This window comes from Salmo salar, chromosome ssa16 (genome assembly GCF_905237065.1).
Source record: "Salmo salar chromosome ssa16, Ssal_v3.1, whole genome shotgun sequence".
NCBI lineage: Eukaryota > Metazoa > Chordata > Actinopteri > Salmoniformes > Salmonidae > Salmo > Salmo salar.
This window is the reverse complement of record NC_059457.1, coordinates 27,796,237-27,819,257: the sequence shown is the minus strand read 5'-3', so window position 1 is coordinate 27,819,257 and position 23,021 is coordinate 27,796,237. Positions and strand designations below refer to the sequence as shown.

At 43.2% G+C, this 23,021-nt stretch overlaps 1 protein-coding gene across 1 annotated transcript in view; it reads left to right on the top strand.

Annotated features, from left to right (window-relative positions):
- LOC106573504 (talin-2) overlaps nucleotides 1-17,750 on the top strand; it is a 140,904-nt gene extending 123,154 nt beyond the window's left edge. The window contains 14 exon segments of the mRNA XM_045697137.1: nucleotides 3,982-4,128; nucleotides 5,330-5,496; nucleotides 5,773-5,956; nucleotides 6,431-6,556; nucleotides 7,929-8,045; nucleotides 8,655-8,840; nucleotides 9,695-9,802; nucleotides 9,920-10,025; nucleotides 11,396-11,520; nucleotides 13,373-13,498; nucleotides 13,594-13,656; nucleotides 13,785-13,967; nucleotides 14,075-14,200; nucleotides 15,120-17,750. Coding sequence (XP_045553093.1) covers nucleotides 3,982-4,128; nucleotides 5,330-5,496; nucleotides 5,773-5,956; nucleotides 6,431-6,556; nucleotides 7,929-8,045; nucleotides 8,655-8,840; nucleotides 9,695-9,802; nucleotides 9,920-10,025; nucleotides 11,396-11,520; nucleotides 13,373-13,498; nucleotides 13,594-13,656; nucleotides 13,785-13,967; nucleotides 14,075-14,200; nucleotides 15,120-15,248 — 1,893 coding nt within the window. The 3' untranslated portion in view covers nucleotides 15,249-17,750.
- The last annotated feature ends 5,271 nt before the right edge of the window (nucleotides 17,751-23,021 follow it).

Below are 23,021 nucleotides of genomic sequence, written 5' to 3'. Positions count from 1 at the left end.
TTATTCTTGTTGTGTTACTTTTTATTGTTACTTTTTATTTTAGCCTACTTGGTAAATATTTTCTTCTTGAACTGCACTGTTGGTTAATGGCTTGTAAGTAAGCATTTCACGGTAAAGTCTACACTTGTTGTATTCGGCGCATGTGGCAAATAAAGTTTGATTTGGTAAGGAAACCATTTTGTAATTTGGGTGAGCTATCCCTTTAAGTAACTCTGTAGATACAGAGTACATATGTCTTCCTACAGACAGATTGTCTTAATTCTGACCTTGCAGTACTGGGTTCACTGTCTGGAGTGGACGGGGGGGGGGGGGGGTCAACACTGTCATTCCTGCTCTCAATCTCTCTGTGTTTTGCCTGTCTGACCCGCCATTTCCTTGGCTCCTGTATTTTTTTCCCTTTCTGTGAGATCCTTCACTCTCTTTCTATTTTGACTCTCTAAATCCTTTAAGTAAGTCTAGTGTTTTTGTTTTAGGCAGCTCTGTGGTGTGGATCAGCATCCCTGCGCTGTCCGTGGAGTTTGCTTTTCAGCAGCACCTAATTTCGCTATATCTATCAAAAGGAAAGCCATATTATGTAATTACAATATTGAAACAGTAATAAAATGCTAATAAGTATTTTTAATTCTAGCTCTGTCAAGTTGGTTGTTTAACTTTGCTAGACAGCCATTTTGAAGTCTTGCCACAGATTTTCAACACGATTTAAGTCAAAACTGTAACTAAGCCATTCAATGTCGTCTTGGTAATCAACTCCAGTGTATATTTCCTTTGTGTTTTAGGTTATTGTTTTGCTGAAAGGTAAATTTGTCTCCCAGTGTCTGTTGGAAAGCAGACTGAACCAGGTTTTCCTCTAGGATTTTACCTGTGCTTAGTTCTTTTCTGTTTCTTTTTATCCTAGAAAACTCCTGAGGCCTTGCCAATTACAAGCATTACCCATAACATAATGCAGCCACCACCATGCTAGAAAGTAATATGAAGAGCGGTACTCAGTGATGTGTTCTGTTGGAGCTACCCCAAACGTATTGCTTTGTATTCAGGACATAAAGTACATTTCTTTGCCACATTTTTTGCAGTTTTACTTTAGTGGCTTATTGCAAACAGGATGCATGTTTTGGAATATTTTGATTCTGTACAGACTTCCTTCTTTTCAATCTGTCATTTAGGTTAGTATTGTGGAGTAACTACAAGGTTGTTGATCCATCCATCCATTCTCCTATCACAATCATTAAACTCTTTAACTGTATTAAAGTCACCGTTGGTCTTGTTGTGAAATCCCTGAGCGGTTTCCTTCCTCTCTGGCAACAGGGTTAGGAAGGACAGCTGTATCTTTGTAGTGACTGAGTGTATTGATACACCATCCAAAGTGTAATTATTAACTTCACCGTGTTCAAAGGGATATTCAATGTCAGCTTTTTTTTTATCCATCTACCAATAGGTGCTCTTCTTTGCGATGCATTGGAACACCTCCCTGGTCTTTGTGGTTGAATCTGTGTTTGAAATTACCTGCTCGACTGAGGGACCTTACAGATAATTGTATGTGTGGTGTACGGAGATGAAGTAGTCATTCAAAAATCATGTTAAACCGTATTATTGCACACAGAGTCCATGAAACTTATTATGTGACTTTACTCCTGAAATTTAGGCTTGCCATAACAAAGAGATTTGAATACTTGAATATTTCAGCTTTTCATTTTTTTATACATTTTTAAACATTTCTAAAAACATAATTCCACTTTGACATTATGGTGTATTGTGTGTAGACCAGTGACACACAACTGATATTTAGTGTGGAAAAAGTGCATTCGGAAAGTATTCAGATCAAATCAAATGTATTTATATAGCCCTTCTTACATCAGCTGATATCACAAAGTGCTGTACAGAAACCCAGCCTAAAACCCCAAACAGCAAGCAATGCAGGTGTAGAAGCACGGTGGCTAGGAAAAACTCCCTAGAAAGGCCGAAACCTAGAGAGGAACCAGGCTATGAGGGGTGGCCAGTCCTCTTCTGGCTGTGCCGGGTGGAGATTATAACAGCACATGGCCTAGATGTTCAAATGTTCATAAATGACCAGCATTGTCAAATAATAATAATCATAGTAGTTGTCGAGGGTGCAACAAGTCAGTAACACACGAGTAAGTGTCAGTTGGCTTTTTCATAGCCGATCTTTGAGAGTATCTCTACCGCTCCTGCTGTCTCTAGAGAGTTGAAAACAGCAGGTCTGGGACAGGTAGCACATCCAGTGAATAGGTCAGGTTTCCAGCAGGTCTGGGACAACAGGTCTGGGACAGGTAGCACGTCCGGTGAACAGGTCAGGGTTCCATAGCTGCAGGCAGAACAGTTGGAACTGGAGCAGCAGCACGGCCAGGTGAACTGGGGACAGCAAGGAGTCATCAAGCCAGGTAGTCCTGAGGCATGGTCCTAGGGCTCAGGTCCTCCGAGAGAGAGAAAGAAAGAAAGAGAATTAGAGAGAGCATATTTAAATTCACACAGGACACCGGATAAGACAAGAGAAATACTCCAGATGTGACAGACTGACCCTAGCCCCCCGACATAAACTACTGCAGCATAAATACTGGAGGCTGAGACAGGAGGGGTCAGGAGACACTGTGGCCCCATCCGATCCCTTCCCTTTTTCAACATTTTGTTACGTTACAGCCTTATTCTAAAATGGATTAAATAAATTGTTTTCCTCATCAATCTGCACACAATACCCCATAATGACGAAGCGAAAACAGGTTTTTTGAAATGTATGCAAATGTATTAAAATTGAAAGCAGAAATGCCTTATTTACATAAGTATTCAGACCCTTTGCTATGCGACTTGAAATTGCGCTCATGTGCATCCTGTTTCCATTCTTCATTCTTGAGATGATTCTACAACTTCATTGGAGTCCACCTGTGGTAAATTCAATTGATTGGACTTGATTTGGAAAGACACACACCTGTTTATATAAGGTCCCACAGTTGACAATGCATGTCAGAGAAAAAACCAAGTCAATTGTCCGTAGTGCTCTGAGACAGGATTGTGTCTGGGGAAGGGTTACAAAAAATGTCTAACAGCCAAGCTGAGCAATCGGTGGAGAAGGGCCTTGGTCAGGGAGGTGACCAAGAACCCGATGGCCACTCTGACAGAACCTTCCAGAAGGACAACCATCTCTGCAGTACTCCACCAATCAGGCCTTTTATGATAGAGTGGCCAGACAGAAGCCACTCCTCAGTAAAAGGCACATGACAACCCACTTGGAGTTTGCCAAAAGCCACCTAAAGGACTCTTAGGCTATGAGAAACAAGATTCTCTGATCTGTTGAAACCATGATTGAACACTTTGGCCTCAATGCCAAGCATTACGTCTGGAGGAAACCTTTTTTCGCTTCGTCATTATGGGGTATTGTGTGTAGATTGAGGGAATAAAAACAATTGAATACATTTTAGAATAAGGCTGTAACGTAACAAAATGTGGAAAAAGTCAAGAGGTCTGAATACTTTCTAAGTGCACTGTATGTCACAGGGTGGATGGCATTCTTTGATATGATGCATCTTCCTTGAGGCTGTACTCCATAATGTGAAATCAAACTAGAATATATTTTCACATCTCAAACCTCTGGCTCCCTGTCTCAGCTGCACCCACATAGTCGGTGTTTAAAGATCATCTCTGCTATGAGATGGGGACCGTTAACGACAGTATGTGTGAAAACATAGCCTAATAACAACACACTCTTATCAATGCCCTTTACATAACTGGCTGCTGGAAATCCTTGTTACCATAGTGACATTGTACCCCTCCAAGCCTAAAGGCCTATAGTGATGCTAGTAATGAAGTACCACCCACACATGAATCAGGTTTACCCAGCAGCCTGATAAGAGGCATTGTCTGCTGTGTGGAGGGAGGGAGGGCTGGCGGGAGGGAGTGAGTGAGTGGGTGGGTGGCAGCTCTCTGAGATGACTCTGTGGTACTGATGGACTGGCTGGCTGGCTGTGCTTGCAGGTGGGCTTCCAGATTAAGACGCGGGTCCAGGAGCTGGGTCATGGATGTATCTATCTGGTTCAGAAGGCTGGGGCCCTGCAGATGAGCCCCACTGACAGCTTCTCCAAGAGGGAGCTCATCGAGTGTGCCCGTGGCGTCACTGAGAAGGTAGGCTGGAAAGAAGGCTGTTATAGTGTAATTCTTAAACCTTGAGGTAAATTGTGATAACTTTAAAGTCTGCAATGTTATTATCTGAATGCAAAGAAATATATATATCAGTTGAAGAAAGAGTCGAGGTATGAATGCCGTTCTGGTGTCAGGGAAATAGCTGAGAATAGGCTCTGAGGATTATGGCTTGCTATAATGGAGCATTCTCCACTGTGCCTGAAAGCCCTTATTCTCCTGGGGGAAGAACTGGGGGAGTGAATCAAGCAGACCTACAGTAGGTGTCAATAAACTGGAGTTATGTTTTCTATGTGTTGTGTTAAAATAACAACTTGTGCTCTACAGTAGCCGTGAAGATTAATATCAGTTCAGTGTTTTAGTTCATGTTCTCTTGATTGTACTTATATAGTGAAATTAGACCGATTTGTCCCTTCTGTGACCCTAGAACTAGCTGGTTCTCAATGAGTCGGCATTAGAATTTCTTCTCCTTGCCCACTGCATGATTTGATTCAAGGCTCATATCAGACTTGAATAATTTGTGGCCTAATGCTTTTGAGGACTGGGGAGCTGAACCTTGCTATGCCTCATTTGAATGCGTCTCTCATGGCTTTTCGTTTGTTTGTGAGGGACTGCAGACGTCTGTCTCTGTCTGTCTCTGTCTCTCTGTCTGTGTCTGTGTGGACTGGGAGGGAGAGGGAGCACTGTGTGATGCAGCGTCGGATTCATTGTTTTAACCTGTTTGTGCAGAAGCAGGCTCAAGGCTAATGCATGGTTCCCCCTCGCTCTCCTTCTGCTAGCTCCCTAACAGCTCCCTGCTCAGTCCAGCTCTCTCAGATTGCCTCACAGTCGGTCCTCCCATTACCTTGATTCACATCTTGAATTGAATGCAAATGGGAAGCTTAAATCAAATTAGGATTTTGCCAACATGTTATTTGGTGATGGTGAATCGTGCACTGTAAGCCGTGGATCCTGAGTGGTGGTTGTCATTCACAGATAATCGCAGATGTTATGCCTAAGCGCCTTCGTTTTCTCTTAACATAATAAGGTCAGAGGGTATGATTAGTTTATGATCATGCTGTGTGTTTGAATGTTTTTTGAGACAGACCTGGAGGTGCTGTTATTAATCCTGTGTTGTGTTTTGCTCTGTCTGTCTGTCTGTCTGTCTGTCTGTCTGTCTGTCTGTCTGTCTGTCTGTCTGTCGTAGGTTTCCATGGTGCTGTCTGCGCTGCAGGCAGGTAACAAAGGCACTCAGGCCTGCATCACAGCAGCCAGCACTGTCTCTGGCATCATCGCTGACCTGGACACCACCATCATGTTCGCCTCGGCCGGAACACTCAACCCTGAGAACGAAGAGTCCTTCGCAGACCACAGGTGAGACCAGGACAGAGTAGTGAGGTGAACACTGTTCTGTTGAGGAGATGACCTTGGGACAAACATATTAAGTCCACAGAAGCCACAGGTCAAATATGGGTCAGTGAAGGAATAGAATAGAATGCATGGACTTTGACCTCATACAAGATGGCTTTCTTTTGAGAAAAGGGAATATTTCTTCCCATAAACTGCAGCTTCTGTATGACTATAGAGTATTCAATAAATCTTTATTGTTCCCAATGGGTATTTGACAAGATTTTGTGTGGGGTTCTTCAGGGAGAGCATCCTGAAGACAGCCAAGGCTCTGGTGGAGGACACTAAGCGGCTGGTGTCTGGGGCAGCGTCCAGTCAGGACAGATTGGCCCAGGCTGCCCAGTCCTCAGCCAACACCATCACCATGCTCACTGATGTGGTCAAACTGGGGGCCACCAGCATGGGCTCTGACGACCCAGAGACTCAGGTAATACACTGACCACACCCTGTTGGATTGAAATGACAACACATAAATGTAACACTACAACAATCTTCAGACACTAAACATTTTTTTCGAATAAATCTTTCAACATATTTATATCACATACTTCTAAATAGTCTAATCATAATTTAACCTGTATGCCCATGTATTATATAAAGGTCATCCTGACAGACCTGCACTGTTCTGATATTCTTTTGTCATTCTGTCTAGCCATTCTGTAACTGAGCCCTCTTACATACATTTCCTCCTGCTGTATCTCTCCCCTTCACTTTGTCAAAAGTATCATAGTTCCAAGAAGAAATGATATGGCCAGGCTCTGTTAAATCCTGCCCTGAGGTAGGCCTGATAAACCTGTACTTGTGTTGTATTAAGGTTTCTCTCTCTCTCTCTCTCTCTCTCTCTCTCTCTCTCTCTCTCTCTCTCTCTCTCTCTCTCTCTCTCTCCCCCCCCTCTTGTCAGGTGGTTCTCATAAATGCGGTGAGAGATGTGGCCAAGGCTCTAGCTGAGCTCATCGGTGCCACCAAGTGTGCTGCAGGCAAGCCAGCGGATGACCCGTCCATGTATCAGCTGAAGAGTGCTGCCAAGGTACTATAAGACACACACATCTTTAACATCGAGAATACCACACTGAATTTGTTTATTCAGCCGCCCTTGTTTTGCATAAATGTAGCTCCTGTACAGGGATATGCTTATCTATAGATACAGTATCTAATACAATATGCTGTCTTGTGTGTGTCACTGCAGCAGGTTCTCAAATCATTACGAATGATCCGGTTTCCAGCAGGATATGACACTTTCTTATCGCTGTTCGTGTTTGACCGTGTGTGTGATGTGTGTGATGTGTGTTTGTGTGTGATGCATGTTTGTGTGTGTGTGTGTGTGTGTGTGTGTGTGTGTGTGTGTGTGTGTGTTTGCCACTGTCACTGAGATGGGTATCAGGTGTGTGTGACTCATGCTTGTCACAGTGGGTGTGAGCTCTGAGCCATCTGTGATAACACCACTGTGACTGTAGGACTGGAGAGGCTCCTCATCTCCAAGACTATGGCGAGACAGCCACTGATTGGGGCTTTACTGAAGCCTAGCTAAACCTACCTGCCCTGTCCTTTCTATTCACACTCTCCCTCCAGATCCACCAACACATAGGCCAGCATTTCAGAAACACAAAATAAGCTCCACAGTCATTTTTTCTCAATTTTAATAGAGGATATCCAAGGGAACATTACACTAAACAGACTTGGGAGCATATCGTTTCACAGTGTGCAGAGACCTCATAGTTCACAGGCCTTACAGCCCGAGTCCAGGTATGGGCTTTAAGTATATCTGTCCTTGGTTATAACTTGGAGCAGATCAAAGGATTTATAGGTTGACTGTATAGCCAGCATCATATAACCATAACCAAAGCATTGCCTCTCTAAGACACGCCCCTAATCCTTCTCACCCTTCAATCACTCTTATCCTCCAACTATTCAGCCATACATATGCAACTCTAACTGTTACATTAGGCTTATTTTCCTCTCTAGTTATAATCTAATTAGGGCCACCCATGTAACCTGCTCAAACTCACAGCTTGTTTTCATTCCTCCAACATATGGTGACCTCCGAATGGGACCCTCTCTCAAACCCCTCAGTGCTCTGTTCGGGTTGTTGAAATATGTTCAGCGTTCCATGGCACAATCTGCTCCTCACAAACAAGCTGTACACGGTCTGTTTGAGGTTTTGTTGTAGGGTTCTTGCTTATAAAACAAGTTTGTCTGTGTTTCTGCTTCAAGGTTTTTTTCCTCGTGGTCTGAAATGTATAGTATTGTCCGTCCATACTGTTGGTGTTCTATCAGGGCTGGATCTACTGCGAGACCCCAGTCTGGTCTCTGGTGCTGGGGGGAGACGGCGCCACCTGCTGGCCTGGCTCTTTGTTTAGTAAGTGTCATCCCACTGCTACATTCCCTCTCTCTCTCTGAAGGTGATGGTGACCAATGTGACGTCACTGCTGAAGACGGTCAAGGCTGTGGAGGATGAGGCTACTCGCGGGACAAGGGCACTGGAGGCCACCATTGAGTGCATCAAACAGGAGTTGACAGTAAGACTCCTTGACAGACTCCCCTTGCCAGGCTGGTTAAAGCCAGGGAGGTGTGCCTGTATATTGAATGCCGTACCTAACCGTTAAAAAACAATTTTTTACTTGACTTAAACTCTGATATCTATTCAACCTTTGCTGCTCCTCTTCTCCTCTCCTCTCCTACCCAAAGCCCTGCAGTATTCTCATTGGTCTTATAAGGGATTTTGTAGCACACACAGGGGGAAAGAGACCCTGACATTTTTGTCAGCTTGTTTTTCTTGTGATTTACTGCTAATCCTTATCAGTGTACCCTCAGGACCACAACAGGCTTTATCTAGGTTGCAAATCCAATTCAAACACAGCCCACTTAGCTCATAATTATAGTAGCATCAATAACACTAGGACATTTGTCCACCCTACGTATTTACTCTAACAGTGGTCGTTAACACCTCGGGCTGACTGTTGACTGTTTAAGACTAACAATAAGCACCAGGAGTATTTTCTAGTCAGGTCATATCGTCAGGAAAAACTATTGTCCTTAGTAATAATGCACAAACCTGTGCATCAAGGTAGTTCATCCTCAGTGGCTGTAAGTGCAGTCACAGCTAGTCATGCTGTGTGTGTGCACAGGTGTTCCAGTCCAAGGACGTCCCCGAGAAGTCGACCACGCCGGAAGAGTTCATCCGCATGACAAAGGGCATCACCACAGCAACAGCCAAGGCTGTGGCAGCGGGCAACTCTGCCCAGCAGGAGCACGTCATCGCCACAGCCAACCTGAGCCGCAAAGCCATCTCTGATATGCTGACCACCTGCAAGGTGATAATCCACCCCAACCCTGCCAGTTCAGGCCTCACACTGACACTACAGCACAGCATTCAGTCCCATAATGCCGCTCTGCCAGGAAAATGTGAGAGCAGGACAGCAGGGGCTAATTCAGATGGCTGGTGTGACTCACTCATGGTTCTATGTCACTCAGCCTTGAACATTAGGCATGATGTCCTTCAGGCACATCACAATACTTCTAGCAGTGAAAAGACCAGGAAAGAAGGATCAAAAAGTATTTGGAGACCTTAACAAACTGGCTCATACTGCTCTAAGTAACATACAGTCTGGATCACAGGAGGTTGGTGGTACCTTAATTGGGGAGAACGGGCTCGTAGTAATGACTGGAGCGGAATCAGTGGAATGGTATTTAATACATCAAACACATGGTTTCCAGTTGTTTGATGCCATTCCATTTGCTCCGTTCCGACCATTATTATGAGCCGTCCTCCCCTCAGCAGCCTTCTGTGGTCTGGATAGTATATCCTAATGTACTGTTTCCCAACTCGAGTTCTCGAGTACCCTCTGTGGTAGCAGCGGACAACCACACATGATTCAACTCATTGAAGGCTTGAATGATTAGTTGAAATGTTGAATCAGGTGTGCTTGTCCAGAGCTGCAACAAAAAATTGTACTGTTGGGGGTACTGGAGGACTGGAGTTGGGAATCACTGGACTAGTGGTCACACTATATTTTAGACATTGACTCACTGACTAGACAGAGCATATCATCTAGGCAAAGCATATCACTAAGCAGAGCATATTACCAGGCTGAAAATATCACTAGGCATAGCATATCACTAGGCATAGCAAATGTCTCCTTTTCTAAGTTGTTGTTTCTTCTTCCAGCAAGCGGCCTGTCATCCAGAGGTGAGTGAGGACGTGAGGAGCAAGGCCCTGCACTACGGGTCAGAGTGCACCACTGGATACATCGACCTGCTGGAGCAAGTACTGCTGGTGAGATGGAGAATACAATACATCACACGGACAACACCTTATGACTCATAACCTCTATTAGCTTGGCCTGATGGCATGTGGCTCCATGAGGTAGGTTGTGTCTCTGTTTGTGTCCAGGTGCTCCAGAAGCCCACGGCTGACCAGAGGCAGCAGCTGGCGGTACACTCCAAGTGTGTGGCGGGATGTGTGACAGAGCTCATTCAGACAGCTGAGGCCATGAAGGGTGAGACCGTACACAGTGCTGCCACACACACACAATTGCATACATGCACACACACACACACACACACACACACACACACACACACACACACACATTCACCTAGAGGAGCATAGTTCGTCCAGACTACTGCATTCTGCAGAAACACGACATACCATTCTGGCTATTTATTCAAACAATGTACATTTGTGTGTGCGTGTGCGCGCGCGTGCGTGTGCGCGCGCATGCATGCGCTGGAAACTATTGTTGCTGGAAATGACAGATTTATTTCATGGAATATCTACATAGGTGTACAGAGGCCCATTATCAGCAACCATCACTCCTGGGTTTTCTAATGATCAATTAGCCTTTTATAATGATAAACTTGGATTAGCTAGCACAACATGCCATTGGAACACAGGAGTGATGGTTGCTGATAATGGGCCTCTGTACGCCTATGTAGATATTCCATTTAAAAAATCAGCCGTTTCCAGCTACTATAGTTATTTACAACATTAACAATGTCTACAAGGTATTTCTGATCATTTTGATGTTATTTTGGTGGACAAAAAATGACCTTTTCTTTCAAGAACAAGGACATTTCTTAGTGACCCCTTTTGAATGGTAGTGTAGTTAGGGTATAATGTGTATATTTATGTTTTATATACAGGGCACGTTTGTAAAAGAGATCTAGGTTTCAATATGTCTTCCCTGTTAAAATAAAGGTTCAATAAAAAATAAGAATATTGTGTTTGTGTGAGAATTGGATCCCATTGTACAGCCAAAGACCCACTGGGGTTATCCATTTCACCTCTAATGCTTCTTCTTTTCCCTCTCTCTATTCTGCCTCAGATGGAGGTAAGTGAGAGATGGGGCTGTTTGGTTCCTGCAGATCACTTTTCACACAGGCACAGAGGGGAGGTAGAGAATGGGGGGAAGGGCGACGGAACAGATTTCCCCAGGGTTTAACATAATCTGCAACAACATCATTCCATCTGCTTTTCCAAGCTGTTCCCAAATAGTCCCGTTTTATGGCCACTTTAAAACCTATAAAGAGTGGCAATAATCCATTAAAAGTACATTTCTTCAAGCTCTTATTTAACCGTATTTAACTTTGAGGCATTAGAATCACTATAGACAGAACATAGAGTGGAAAACCTGAAAGGTATATCTGGTTGGCTTTGTATGTTCAGAGGTATAATGCTCGTTATCACTGCGTGTGTGGAGTTGTGTTAGTGTGTTGTAAATTGACTGGTGTGATGTGGATTTTGTTATGTGCGGTGGCATTTATGTAGACAGGGCATAAGTGAACTGGCTTTGTCTTAACTGGGAATGTATTTCTGTATTGTAGGATTTGTATAATGTGGTTATGACCTCTCGGTGGTGTGGTTTAGGGTCAGAATGGGTGGACCCCGAGGACCCCACTGTCATCGCAGAGACTGAGCTGCTGGGAGCGGCAGCCTCCATCGAAGCCGCAGCCAAGAAACTGGAGCAGCTGAAACCCAGAGCCAAGCCCAAGGTAGGCCTACCTGTGCCCTTCTCAACCAACTCCAACACCTCTCTCCACACCTCTCAGACCAGACCTCCACCACAGAACACACCTATCTACTCAGGAAGGCTACCTGGGCCAAAGATAACAAAAGTTTACATTGACTTTAAAGTACAGTAAGTTGTTACAATCTCAGAGCTGAGATTGTGATTTGTTAGGGGGAAATGAGAGTATTATGTGAACTGTAGCCCACCTGTAAAACGATGCTGACTCAGACAGCCTACTTGTGTGTTCTGTGAGCTTGCAGAATGTTGATGTATTTATGGCCGTTAGAAGGTTTTGTCTGGGGAGCAATCTGGTGTTTTTCTAGAGATTCTGTAGAGCCGTGTTGCCAGGAGACAATTACATTACTGGGACCTGAAGCTTATGTTGGAATGAGTACACATTTCTGATGATCTGTCTGAAACCTATTGACGGAAAGGTCATCCTCCTTGTTGAACCCATTTCCTTTGTTTTATTACAGCATTCCGTTGTTTTTAGACTAAAATAAGAAGGGCCTTTCTCAGCCCAAGGTGTTCACCCACTTCATGGAGTGGTATTGCACAACCCAACTTTACTGATCTTAAAAAAACTGTAACAAAACTATCTCTGTGAGTACTTATGCATTGTCTGAAATTTGATTACAAAAGTTGAACAGCAAGTATGTAAGGTGTGAGCTGTATACATTTGTGTGTTTGTTTGTGTGTGATGGTGTGCACATTGAACTGAACCTCCGATCCTCCCAATACACGTCCTCCTTCTCCTGTAGTGCTCTGTGGTGTTCTTGTTTTGTGTCATTGGTTGATCAGACCTGGTCCCCCTCTCTAGCTCTTGGGTGCAGTAATAAACATGGCTGGAGAATCTCCTGTTTTCATAAGAGACTTCCTGATAGCCCTGCAGTCTCAGGTCCAGACTTCAGCAGGGCACAGTGTTTATGAGAGGGGGGTGTAGGGAGGTTTGCTTCTTTTGGATGTCAGTATCTGTCTGCCCTCTAGTGAGCTGTTAACAATGGTGCATGCCTTCTTCTTCCACAAGGCAGAGAGGCAGGGCAGAGATTTTGAGGTCTTTGTTTCTATCATGAAACAATCACTCTTACCAGCTACGGTTTACGAGGTTTACTGCTATATTACGGAAGGTGTAGAATACCTTAGACCTCAAAATATCAAGCCCATAGTACAACTTCAGAAAGGAACACTGAATAAAACATCTAAATCAGTGTGAACTATGTTTCCTCTAATGACGAGGTAGTGTCTGTGACTATTTACAACCACTCCTGTTCACCTTCTACTCCCTCCTTCCATACTTTCCTCTCTGTGCCCCCTCTCCCCTCCTTCCCACCCTGTAGAAGGGCATCTCCCGCCCCAGCATGCTTCACTCTTCCTCCATTCTCTTGAGATGTTGTAGACTTGGAAGCCTTCTCTGCAGGCCTCTGTCTGATATGTTTGATATATTAGGTTGTTATTCAGTCCAACTATATATCAAACATATTCCTACAGTGTCCCGCACTGTCTCCAGCCACGTGTGCCTTGTGTGTTGGTGCTGCTGGCATGATCTGTGGTCACTGACTGATGTAGTCTACTAAGACAGGAGTGACATTATTTATTTCCCTTTTTAGAGGTCCTTCTGTATCTTGCAAAGTGTTTTGTTTGGATTTTCCAACAGCAAACAGTTTTTGAAGATCCGTGGAAGCATTCCCCATTATGAAATGTGTTGGTGGATGTGATTGGCCAGTAACTCAACATGGCGCCATAAAACAACCAATGGAGTTTTTTGTTTTGTCTTATTGCCACAAGAGATTGCCCTAAGTGCATTTCCATGGTTAAATGTGTGCTTTTGCTTTTAGCAAGCTGATGAGACGCTGGACTTTGAGGAGCAGATCCTGGAGGCAGCGAAGTCCATAGCTGCAGCCACTAGTGCTCTGGTGAAGTCTGCTTCTGCAGCTCAGAGAGAGCTGGTGGCACAGGGCAAGGTCAGTTACAACTGTTTCAGAATCATAAATGTCTGAATGTCACCTCCGCAACAAAAAACACAAGTCTGTGAAATGTCTCTCTCTCTGCCCTCCAGGTGGGATCCATCCTTGCTAATGCTGTGGATGATGGCCAGTGGTCACATGGTCTCATATCTGCTGTGAGTTTCCATCATTGTTTATTTTTTACATGTACAATTAAAACAGAACTTGATCATGAAACTGTGCATGGTGAATCAATGTTTCTGTCTGAGGCTGTACCCTGATGTGTGGTTGCTATTCCCTGTAGGCGAGGATGGTGGCGGCAGCGACCAGTAACCTGTGTGAGGCGGCCAATGCCTCAGTCCAGGGCCACGCCAGTGAGGAGAAGCTCATCTCCTCAGCCAAGCAGGTGGCAGCCTCCACAGCCCAGCTCCTAGTGGCCTGCAAGGTCAAAGCTCAACCGGACTCCGAGGCCATGAGGAGACTACAGGTATAGCCCTACTAAACACAACACAGCCCACTGGGTTCCACTGCTATTTCTCTGACTTCGCCTCCACACACTATGATGGCATTAACCATGGGTTCTGTATCCCTAAGGCTGCTGGGAACGCGGTCAAGCGGGCATCAGACAACCTGGTGAAGGCGGCTCAGAAAGCTGCCTTTGACAAAGCTGATGACCACAGTGTGGTGGTCAAGACCAGGTTCGTGGGTGGCATTGCTCAGGTGAGATTTTAGAGTTTATATTCTGAATACCCTGTAAGTGACACATTGAAGTGTCACTTCAATTTTACTTTGTGTATTTTCCACCTCTACCTCTTCAACTGTTCCCAGCTTTGTTGCCTTCACATGCAAATGTTTCCTCTCTAACTAAATGGTTTTGAAATTGAGGTAGGGCACTACAGTATGACTGAATAGAACAACAGCTGCGATTCAAATCTGTGGTTTCGCATGCATCCACAGCTGCCTGAAAAGTCCCTTGAAAAGTTTTCACATTCTTCTGGTTATCCACTCACTTTTCATCCATAGCCATATGTAATTGAAGAGTGGATGTCCACTTCCTAGCCTAGGGCTCCCTTCTACCTAGAAAGCTTTGTTTTCAACTGAGGAAGGTGATTAAGTGTCTTCCAGAAATCATGTTGTGCATGCATTTGTGCATATATATGTGTGTGCCTGAGGGAGCGTGCGTGCATGGGTGTGTATAACACTGAAGGGCTTCTAGCCAGCACCCCTCCAGAGACACTTTCCCAAAGCGGGTCTCTCTCAAGTGAGCTAGTCGTAACCCACACGCTGCCATCTCCCAAATCCACAAGAGCTCCTTGCTTAAGAAAATAAATAGATACTTACTGCATAGTTAAATTTAAGACATTCCACTAGTTACCACAGAACAGTTAGGTTAATTCTAGGTTTTCTATAACCCGCTTTGAAGAAACCTACTGTGAAATGGAGTATGAGCAGTATTCCAAGTGTTCTGAAGAAAATATTTCCTTTGTAGAACTCAATCAAGTCCATGTGTACACTAAAGGGACTCAAGGAAATGGTTTGACGATTTTATTACCTGTTGGGTTTGCGTGTTACAGGACAGATTGAAGATGAGCAGACTGAAGCATGTATTTAATATTTAACCCTTTCCTCCGCTCCTCAGATCATTGCAGCACAGGAGGAGATGCTGAGGAAAGAGAGAGAGCTGGAGGAGGCCAGGAAAAAGCTGGCTCAGATCAGACAGCAGCAGTACAAGTTCCTGCCCACTGAACTGAGGGAGGATGAGAGATGATTGGTCCGGAGGAAAGTTGATGGACATCAGATTGGAACCTACTGTTACACAGAGATGTAGCTGACACCTGTGATTGGCTGTTTCTCTCTCACTTACGGGTGGAGTGTATAACGTACTTGGGCCAGGCCTGTTTTATGAGAGGAACTAGTGCCTGTGTTCAGATGCGTGCGTGCGTGTGTGTGGATGCGTGTGTGTTTCACAGAGGATGATATTGACATTATGACTTATAAGGACCAGCTGGCTACAGCTGTACTGTATTAGCAGGGTTAGGACTTGCAATCTGAAGATTGAGACAGATTATCTTACTGATTTTATGGTAGGATACATGAATAAGGACATCAAAGTTAAATGAACATTATTGGACCCAATAATGGCAAATATTATTAATACTTTCAGCTTTCATGGATACATCTGTAAATCAGTTGAAGGTAGTTTAAACCATGTAAAATAAAAATGGGTAGCTCACTCCAACTAGCACAGCTGACATAGGGATCTATGGCTTAAGTTCCTCACACAGCGTTCTAAGTGTTGGTTGAAGTATTGCTGTACTCCAATGCTTCATTTCATCATTGGCCTGCATGCACCATTATAACTAATACACATCAATAAAGCTACTAACCAATAGTGTAGCTTATAATTGGGCATTTGTAATATGTTAGTATATGAATGTGAGCTTTGGATTTGCTGTTGAATAGGTAAACGTTTGAATTTTATATACTGTATTTAATGTGATAGAACTTCACCTTCACACTAAAATCATAGTGTCAGTGGGTCTGGTCTGAGTGGATAGTAAAGCCAACAGCAGACGCTAGTACATCTATTACAGCATCATAATACCTTTTACAGTAATACTTCTCTAAGTAATAATTATCCCTGGTGTGTGAGTAGGGTGATCACTGCCTCCCTCCTTTGGACATTCAGCTGTCACTCATATTAAAGGAGCAGAGAGCAGTCACGTGCAGAGGGTCATTAAGGGGCTAAATCTTGGGGTCTATGTGCGATCCTATCTGTAATGCTTGTCAGACTAGTATTCTCTCCCCCCACCCCTCTCACACTCTTTCTGGGCTGCCTGCTGCCTGCACGAAGAGGCTCGGTTTACATTCTTTGTCATGTTTGTTCTCTCTTGTCTCTGTGTTTTAATTCCAGTCTAATTGACAGTAGCCAGAGTTGATAGTTCCACCATACACACGCAACAGCAATGCTATGCTCCGTTTGGCCATGCCCTTTTCAGCTGGTGGTGTTGATACTTATTACAGATTCCATTGAATTTGGAAGATGAGCTTCTTCTTGTGTTCATGTTCCTATTGTTACTCTCGGCTATGATCATAGCAATACATTAACACTCCATGTACTATATCAGATTGATGAGAGTGCAGCACTGATTGGAATTGTATATGCAGCTGTGTATGGTGTTTTTACTCTTAAACAGCACTGAGATGGCTGGTATGACCTTATGCACTGAGCAGCGCAAGCAATGCCTTCCATGTTCAACCATTCAGGATTACTACTAACGCTCTTGTCAAATCTAACACGTGATGAAACTATATACAGTCCAGTCCTGACTAGGAAACTAGTTCGTTTATGTTATTACAGTATTGGTGTAGTATAAGGTCATTAGTATTGCTTCCACTCCAGCACCTCAAACCCTTGTTGTAAGTCTCTGGTCTGCATTGTGTACTAGTGCCTTAATTGATTCTGCTGTACCAATTGCTCAAGGCTGTATCTAAGCCTCATCCTTCTGGATGAGAACATGTCCCTACCAGCCTTTCCCAAACTCGGTCCTCGGACCCCAAGTGGTGCACATTTTGGTTTTTCCGCTAACGCTACACAGCTGATTCAAATTTTCAAAGCTTGATGATTAGTTGATTTATTTTATTCAGCTGTGTAGTCCTAGGGTAAAAACCAAAATGTTCACCCCTTGAGGACCAAGTTTGGGAAACCCTGCGAGTCTAGTCTAACCATAACTCGCTAGGTCTTTAACTACCACTTAGTCCTATGCCATAACACAATGTATTGCCTTGGCTGGTAGCCCATCTGCCTGCCGTAAACCCTGCTGGTATATAAAGTGCATCCATGGGTCGTTTAGGTTTTGAGACTATATATGAAATTGAACATACCACTGCATTCCATGAGCATGTGGCAAGTTATTGAACTCTTAAAGATGGGAATTTGCTCTGCCTTGAAATTCATTCAACATACAAGTAATCCTTATAAATAGGACTAATGAACTTCCTTGTTTAATTGTTAAACCAATATAAATGAGTTTTTATCAATAAATGTAATGACTATCCTGAGATAATGTATATTGTCTAAGCAATTTGTCTATAAGCATTAACTGAAATAGGAAAAATGACTAGCTGTTATTCAAATGTAGGTGTTGTCCTTTCTTTAACAGACTGAATTTGTTTCAACAGTTAATATGAACTGATACTGTATGTATAATATTTATCTGGTCACAAAGGTATTTTTTATATTCACTGAAAATAAAGACTTTGAAACAAGCATGGCCCAGTTTGTTACTGGTCATTCTGATTAATGAACTGTATGTATCATTCATTCTTGAACAGGAATCCTGAATTGCCTGAAAGGGAAGTCGAATTGAATAGCAAAGTAAAGACTTTATCAGCTCACCAACATTCTTTCCAGTAGAGGTCCCTGTTAGTCTTTTCAATGCTGCGTTTGGGGTCACTGGGTGTTCTGAGAACTATGATGTCGTACTGGATGGCCATTACATTGCAAATGCAGTCAGCCAGACCAAATATGGTCATACAGTATATGCTTTATTAACCCCTGGTTCACAGAACAGACTGTTGTGGATACCATGCAGGGACTGGCTGCTATTTTAGATGTTTGGATGTGCTGGTGATGATGGTTGGTATTTCAATTCACTTCAATAGAATGCAATTATATGGAAAGGAATTGCCCATTTCTATATTATTGCTGATATTAAAAGTCCTCTGATGTTTAAGTGATGCCATGTACCGTACATTAGACTGATTCTGTTTCTAGTAGACCTGACAATGGCAGTGGGCACGTTCTCTTCAGGTGGCCATTCTTCAAGTCAGTCTGTAGCTCACATGCCAGTCCTCACAGTGCACAGCCCTGATTCTTCCCAGGACAGGCTGTATGAAATATGGTCAGAGCAGTGTTACCCAGCAGTACAATACACAGAGCCAACCTAATGAACGCCATATTTGGCTGTTTGAATGTTTGGGTCTCATGTGAGGCCTGACCACACAGTGGAGAGGGGAAACTCAAGCCATGTGTTCAGCAGGGAAGGGAGTGCCATTCTACCACAACACAGTCCAGAGGAAGAGGAGGATGTTTGTTTGGGGAGCTTTGGCTCTTGAATTGGGCTATCAAAACCTTCAATGGGATATGACTAATGCTGTGTAGAACCCACAATCTTCAGTGTGTACGTCCTCTTATTGTCATGAACTTCATGACTGCAGGCTGATTAGGAAACCGCTGTATTAGAGCTGAAATCAAGTTTCCACACTGGCCATTATTATGGAAACGTTTTCTGCCACCAGCATGAATACCTTCATGGCTCCAACATGATTGCACCAGTGGTGTGTATTCATGGATGACAAAAAGTTGACAAAGAAAACCCATAAAATAATGCATCTTTCGTCTCTCTGTGTTTCATAATTTTCCTTCAATTCGCAAGAGGCTGAATGTATCTCACAGGAGAAAGCATCCGAATGAGCAAAACAGCGCCCCGCTATCACTCGACGTGTAGGCCATCTATCTGAAGATGTCCAAACGAGTGTGACTTTGTTGCCGCCCATAGCATTGAAGGCAAGGGAAGCCAGCAAGCATTTGGCCTCTCATGATAAAAAAAGTATAAAAAATTTGCCAATCAGCGTTGAGCTAAATTGAGTGAGCTCAACTGTGATTGGTACTGGCGAACCAAAAAATAGTGTCAAGGGAAGCCAGCTTGGATTTTGATGTCACTCCTATCAAGTCCCATTGAGAGCACACATCATTGACAGAAAAACTTGAATTGTTGCATCTCGTTGTGTTGTTCTCCTCCAGTAGCCACTAGCTAACTAAAATTGTCCCTTTCCTAAATTAGCCATGGATGGAGATAGGGATTTGGATTTTACTTAATTCTCCATACTGGCCAATAATTACAACGGCAATTCTGATCCAACCAATAATTCATACACTGTTGTGCCCCTGGCCTGAGAGGATGAAAGTTCAATATTTTGCTAGTTATAGCAGGCTAATGTTAACTGGCTAACGTTGCCCACTAATGGAAGTTAGGCTAGCTAGAATGCAGGACAACAAAAAATAAGTGTGTACTGTATGACAGAGTGATAGACCGTTTCATCAACATGAAAGAAAAGAGGATGGCATTGGCATTTCTCTACATGTTTTTATACTTGCACGAATGCAAACACGCACCGAAATCAGAACCATGGACAGGCAAATTATATTTAGCTTACGTTGATTGGACTAAATTGTTTTTGTTATATATTTGTTGTCACTGTATTAGACTAAGCAGAGGTGATTTGATGTTGAAATGGTGCTGGAATAGTGGAGGCAGCTCCGGTTTTCTTTATGACTTGCTGTAACTCTCTGTGGTTCTAAATCAATAGTTGTTTAGTGGTCCGAAAATGTCAGAAACATTAACTTGCTTGACCATGCTGTAGGCCATGTAACTGACTGTTATTGTACATGCAATATGCTTTGTGGACTTCAATGGACAGAGGTTGCTATCCGGTTTTGTGATAAAACAAAGCTGTTGAATTTATTCTGCCACTGTGTCTTCTTATTGTCTCTGCCTTTAGGCCTATACACTGAATATCACGGTCGCAAGGCATATGAATAAACAGGTTATAGAGCAAACAACTCAATTATCACAACACATGGGTTGTAATATGGCTTGGGGGGGGCTTGGCTTCCCCAGTGATTTTACCAACACGCCGCTACTGGATTGCACTGATAGTGACTGTTTGTTTATATATTTATGAACCCCTTTCTCTCAGGCACACACACACACACACACACGTCAATCTTCACTCTCTCGTACTCTCACTTTTCTTGAGACTTGATCAGGTCCATCCAAAAGTAAGAGTGGAAGCCTAGAGAGAAAGACATATTTTGCTGTTATAATGTAGATGTGGAGTTCTTGCCCACTGACCCCTGTCAGTCCTGCTCACTCGTATAAAGGCCAGCTGTGCCTGGCAGTGGTTATGATGTCAGATTGATTGCATGAGGGAGTATGTCATTAATAATCAGAGAACCTCCGAAGGCCCTCTTTGGGCTCCTAGAGGCTCATGGGAGATCCAGTAATCCCAGGCACCCACACCAGGGAACTGCGACCTTCCAAATGTGTTACATTAACAGTGCAGAGTGTTTTTATTACAGGGACTGTGGCTTGTGCCGTGCCTAATCCCCACAGCATGGTAGCCATTTACTACCTGCTTCGTTCCATGCTCAAGTTCACAGAGAAGAGGCCATGTCAAGCCATGGCTAAACTGGATGACAATAGGTCAATGTTTGGATTTCATTTTTTGCAAACAGGTGACATTCATCAATGTGCAAGTAACTAGAGGGGTTCATACGCGCTTAACCGATCAAGTATGTAGCACTTCAAACACCTTGTAAAAGCAAATATCAGAATTGAATTGGACTATTGCCTGAAGGCTTTTTGTGTTGTTGACTATGTTTAAATGGGGTAGTTCAGCCATGTTGTATTAGTTCAGTTTAATTTACATGACTCAGAAATGTCTGACCGTGTAAATATCTGGGAATAGATGGATCTAAATTAACGTGCTAAGGAAGGTCTTGGTAACATGTCTTACTGTCATTCCTGATGATTGACTGGAGATGGTACCAAGGGTTGAGCAGTGCGATCCCACAACATTTTTAATATAGATCCATCAATTAATTCATTATTTAATTTGAAATGGCTGTATATTAAACATTTACTGTATATTGGTCTATTGGTGGTATTGCTTGTTCAGTTCTATTGCAAGACTGAACATAATTAAGGGATCTGTACAATGAGACAGCACAAACACACAAAATTCTTGGGATAGAAGAAACCCATTGTCTGTGAATGGACTCTGTCTGGTTTGCATAGACTTATTCTCATGGAAACCAGTCCAAGATAAGTAAGGCTGAAGTTGGACTGAGTTCAGATGGCATCATGATTTTTTCTCATTTACAGTATTTCCATTCTGAAGCAGTAACTGCTCAGATACAAATGTATCTGGTTCTACTACTGCTTCCGAAATTGGAGAGAGCGGCAGCAGAGAAAGTTTGTAGAAAAATATCATGTCAGGAAAGGAATCTTTTTAAGTTTGGGCTGGGACTTTTTCAACATCTTGGGGCCCTACAGACGTGATGTTACTTAGACTGTTAAAGTGTAAGCTCTGAGTATGTGGATTGAAATAAAATGTGAAATGTGAAACTAAAGAGAAAATCCAAAGCTTATGAAACAGGCAAAAGAGCAGAAATCAGTATTGGGTAAAATGCTATGTAGCACATTTCGGTCCTTTTCGTCAGGATGTTCCATTAACCGCAGCCCAGAGCCTGGAGCACACGAATGCTGGTGTGATGGTTTTATTTGAATTGTCTCCTCAAAGTCAAGTTTCAGGGTGATTTGTTATGATGAAATCCCTGACAAGTGCTGAAAGAAATCTTCAACCTTCCTGAAGTTTTTTTTTCTTCAGTCCTTGTCTGTTTCAATTATATTTTTACAGCTGGTTTGCAAACTTCGTTTTGTATTTTTTCTTTCTCATTGTAAATTGTCTACCTCTGCTTAATGTCACAATACTCTGTTGTCTTTGACCATGCTCTTATATACTGTACCATTAAGCATTTACAATTGGGCCTTCTCTACCTATAACTCTGAAATAGCCAAGCGATGTCTTGACGAAGTCAGTGAGTGAGATCATTGTGTTAGTGAGCCTGCAGTGAATGGATGACTTTTAAACACGTTCTGTCTTCTTGTGTGGACTAAATGGAATCTGCTTGGAAAGGTATTGCTCTTCAACATAAACCCAGATGACAGCAGCTTATGGATGACAGAGAGGATTATCCTCTGCTGCACTACACATGACTATGTTAGGCCATCAATGGGGGCTCGCATAACGTACTGGCTTTCACTCAGCCAGCATACAACGAGAGTCTTCTCAAGAGTACAGGACATAGTTCCAGTGATGTCGTCAGCGGTTTTATAACATGGGCCGCTGTCTATTCTCTTCCAAATTTTGATAATCTCTCACACTTTGTCTTTCTCACTTTTATCCAAAATTGTAAAATTATGAATGTGATGTGTGGTGGTTGACTTGACAAGCCATTACATCTGTCTGTTATACAGCACTGTTTGTACAATTTATTTGACCTTAGACCAGGTATGAGCAACTTTGATGGGGGTGGGGGCCACAAAAAATCTGAACTCACAAGGGGCCAGTGGCTAGTGGGTCGGCGTACCCACGTCAATACCCACACCTGCAGTGAAAGCCGGTCCTAGCCTTTTGGGAGTCCTAAACTATACTATGAAGCAAAGATAAGTTATATAAAGAATAATTGTAAAAATCTTTGGAGCACCTTAAATTAGATTTTGGGCAAAAAGGCAAGCGCAGCTCCAAAATTCATTGAATCAGATGGCTCATTCATCACAAAACCCACTGATATGGCCAACTACTTGAATGCTTTTTTAATTGACAAGATTAGCACACGTAGGCATGACATGCCAGCAACAAACGCCGACACTACACATCCAAGTATAACTCACCAAGTTATGAAAGACAAGTA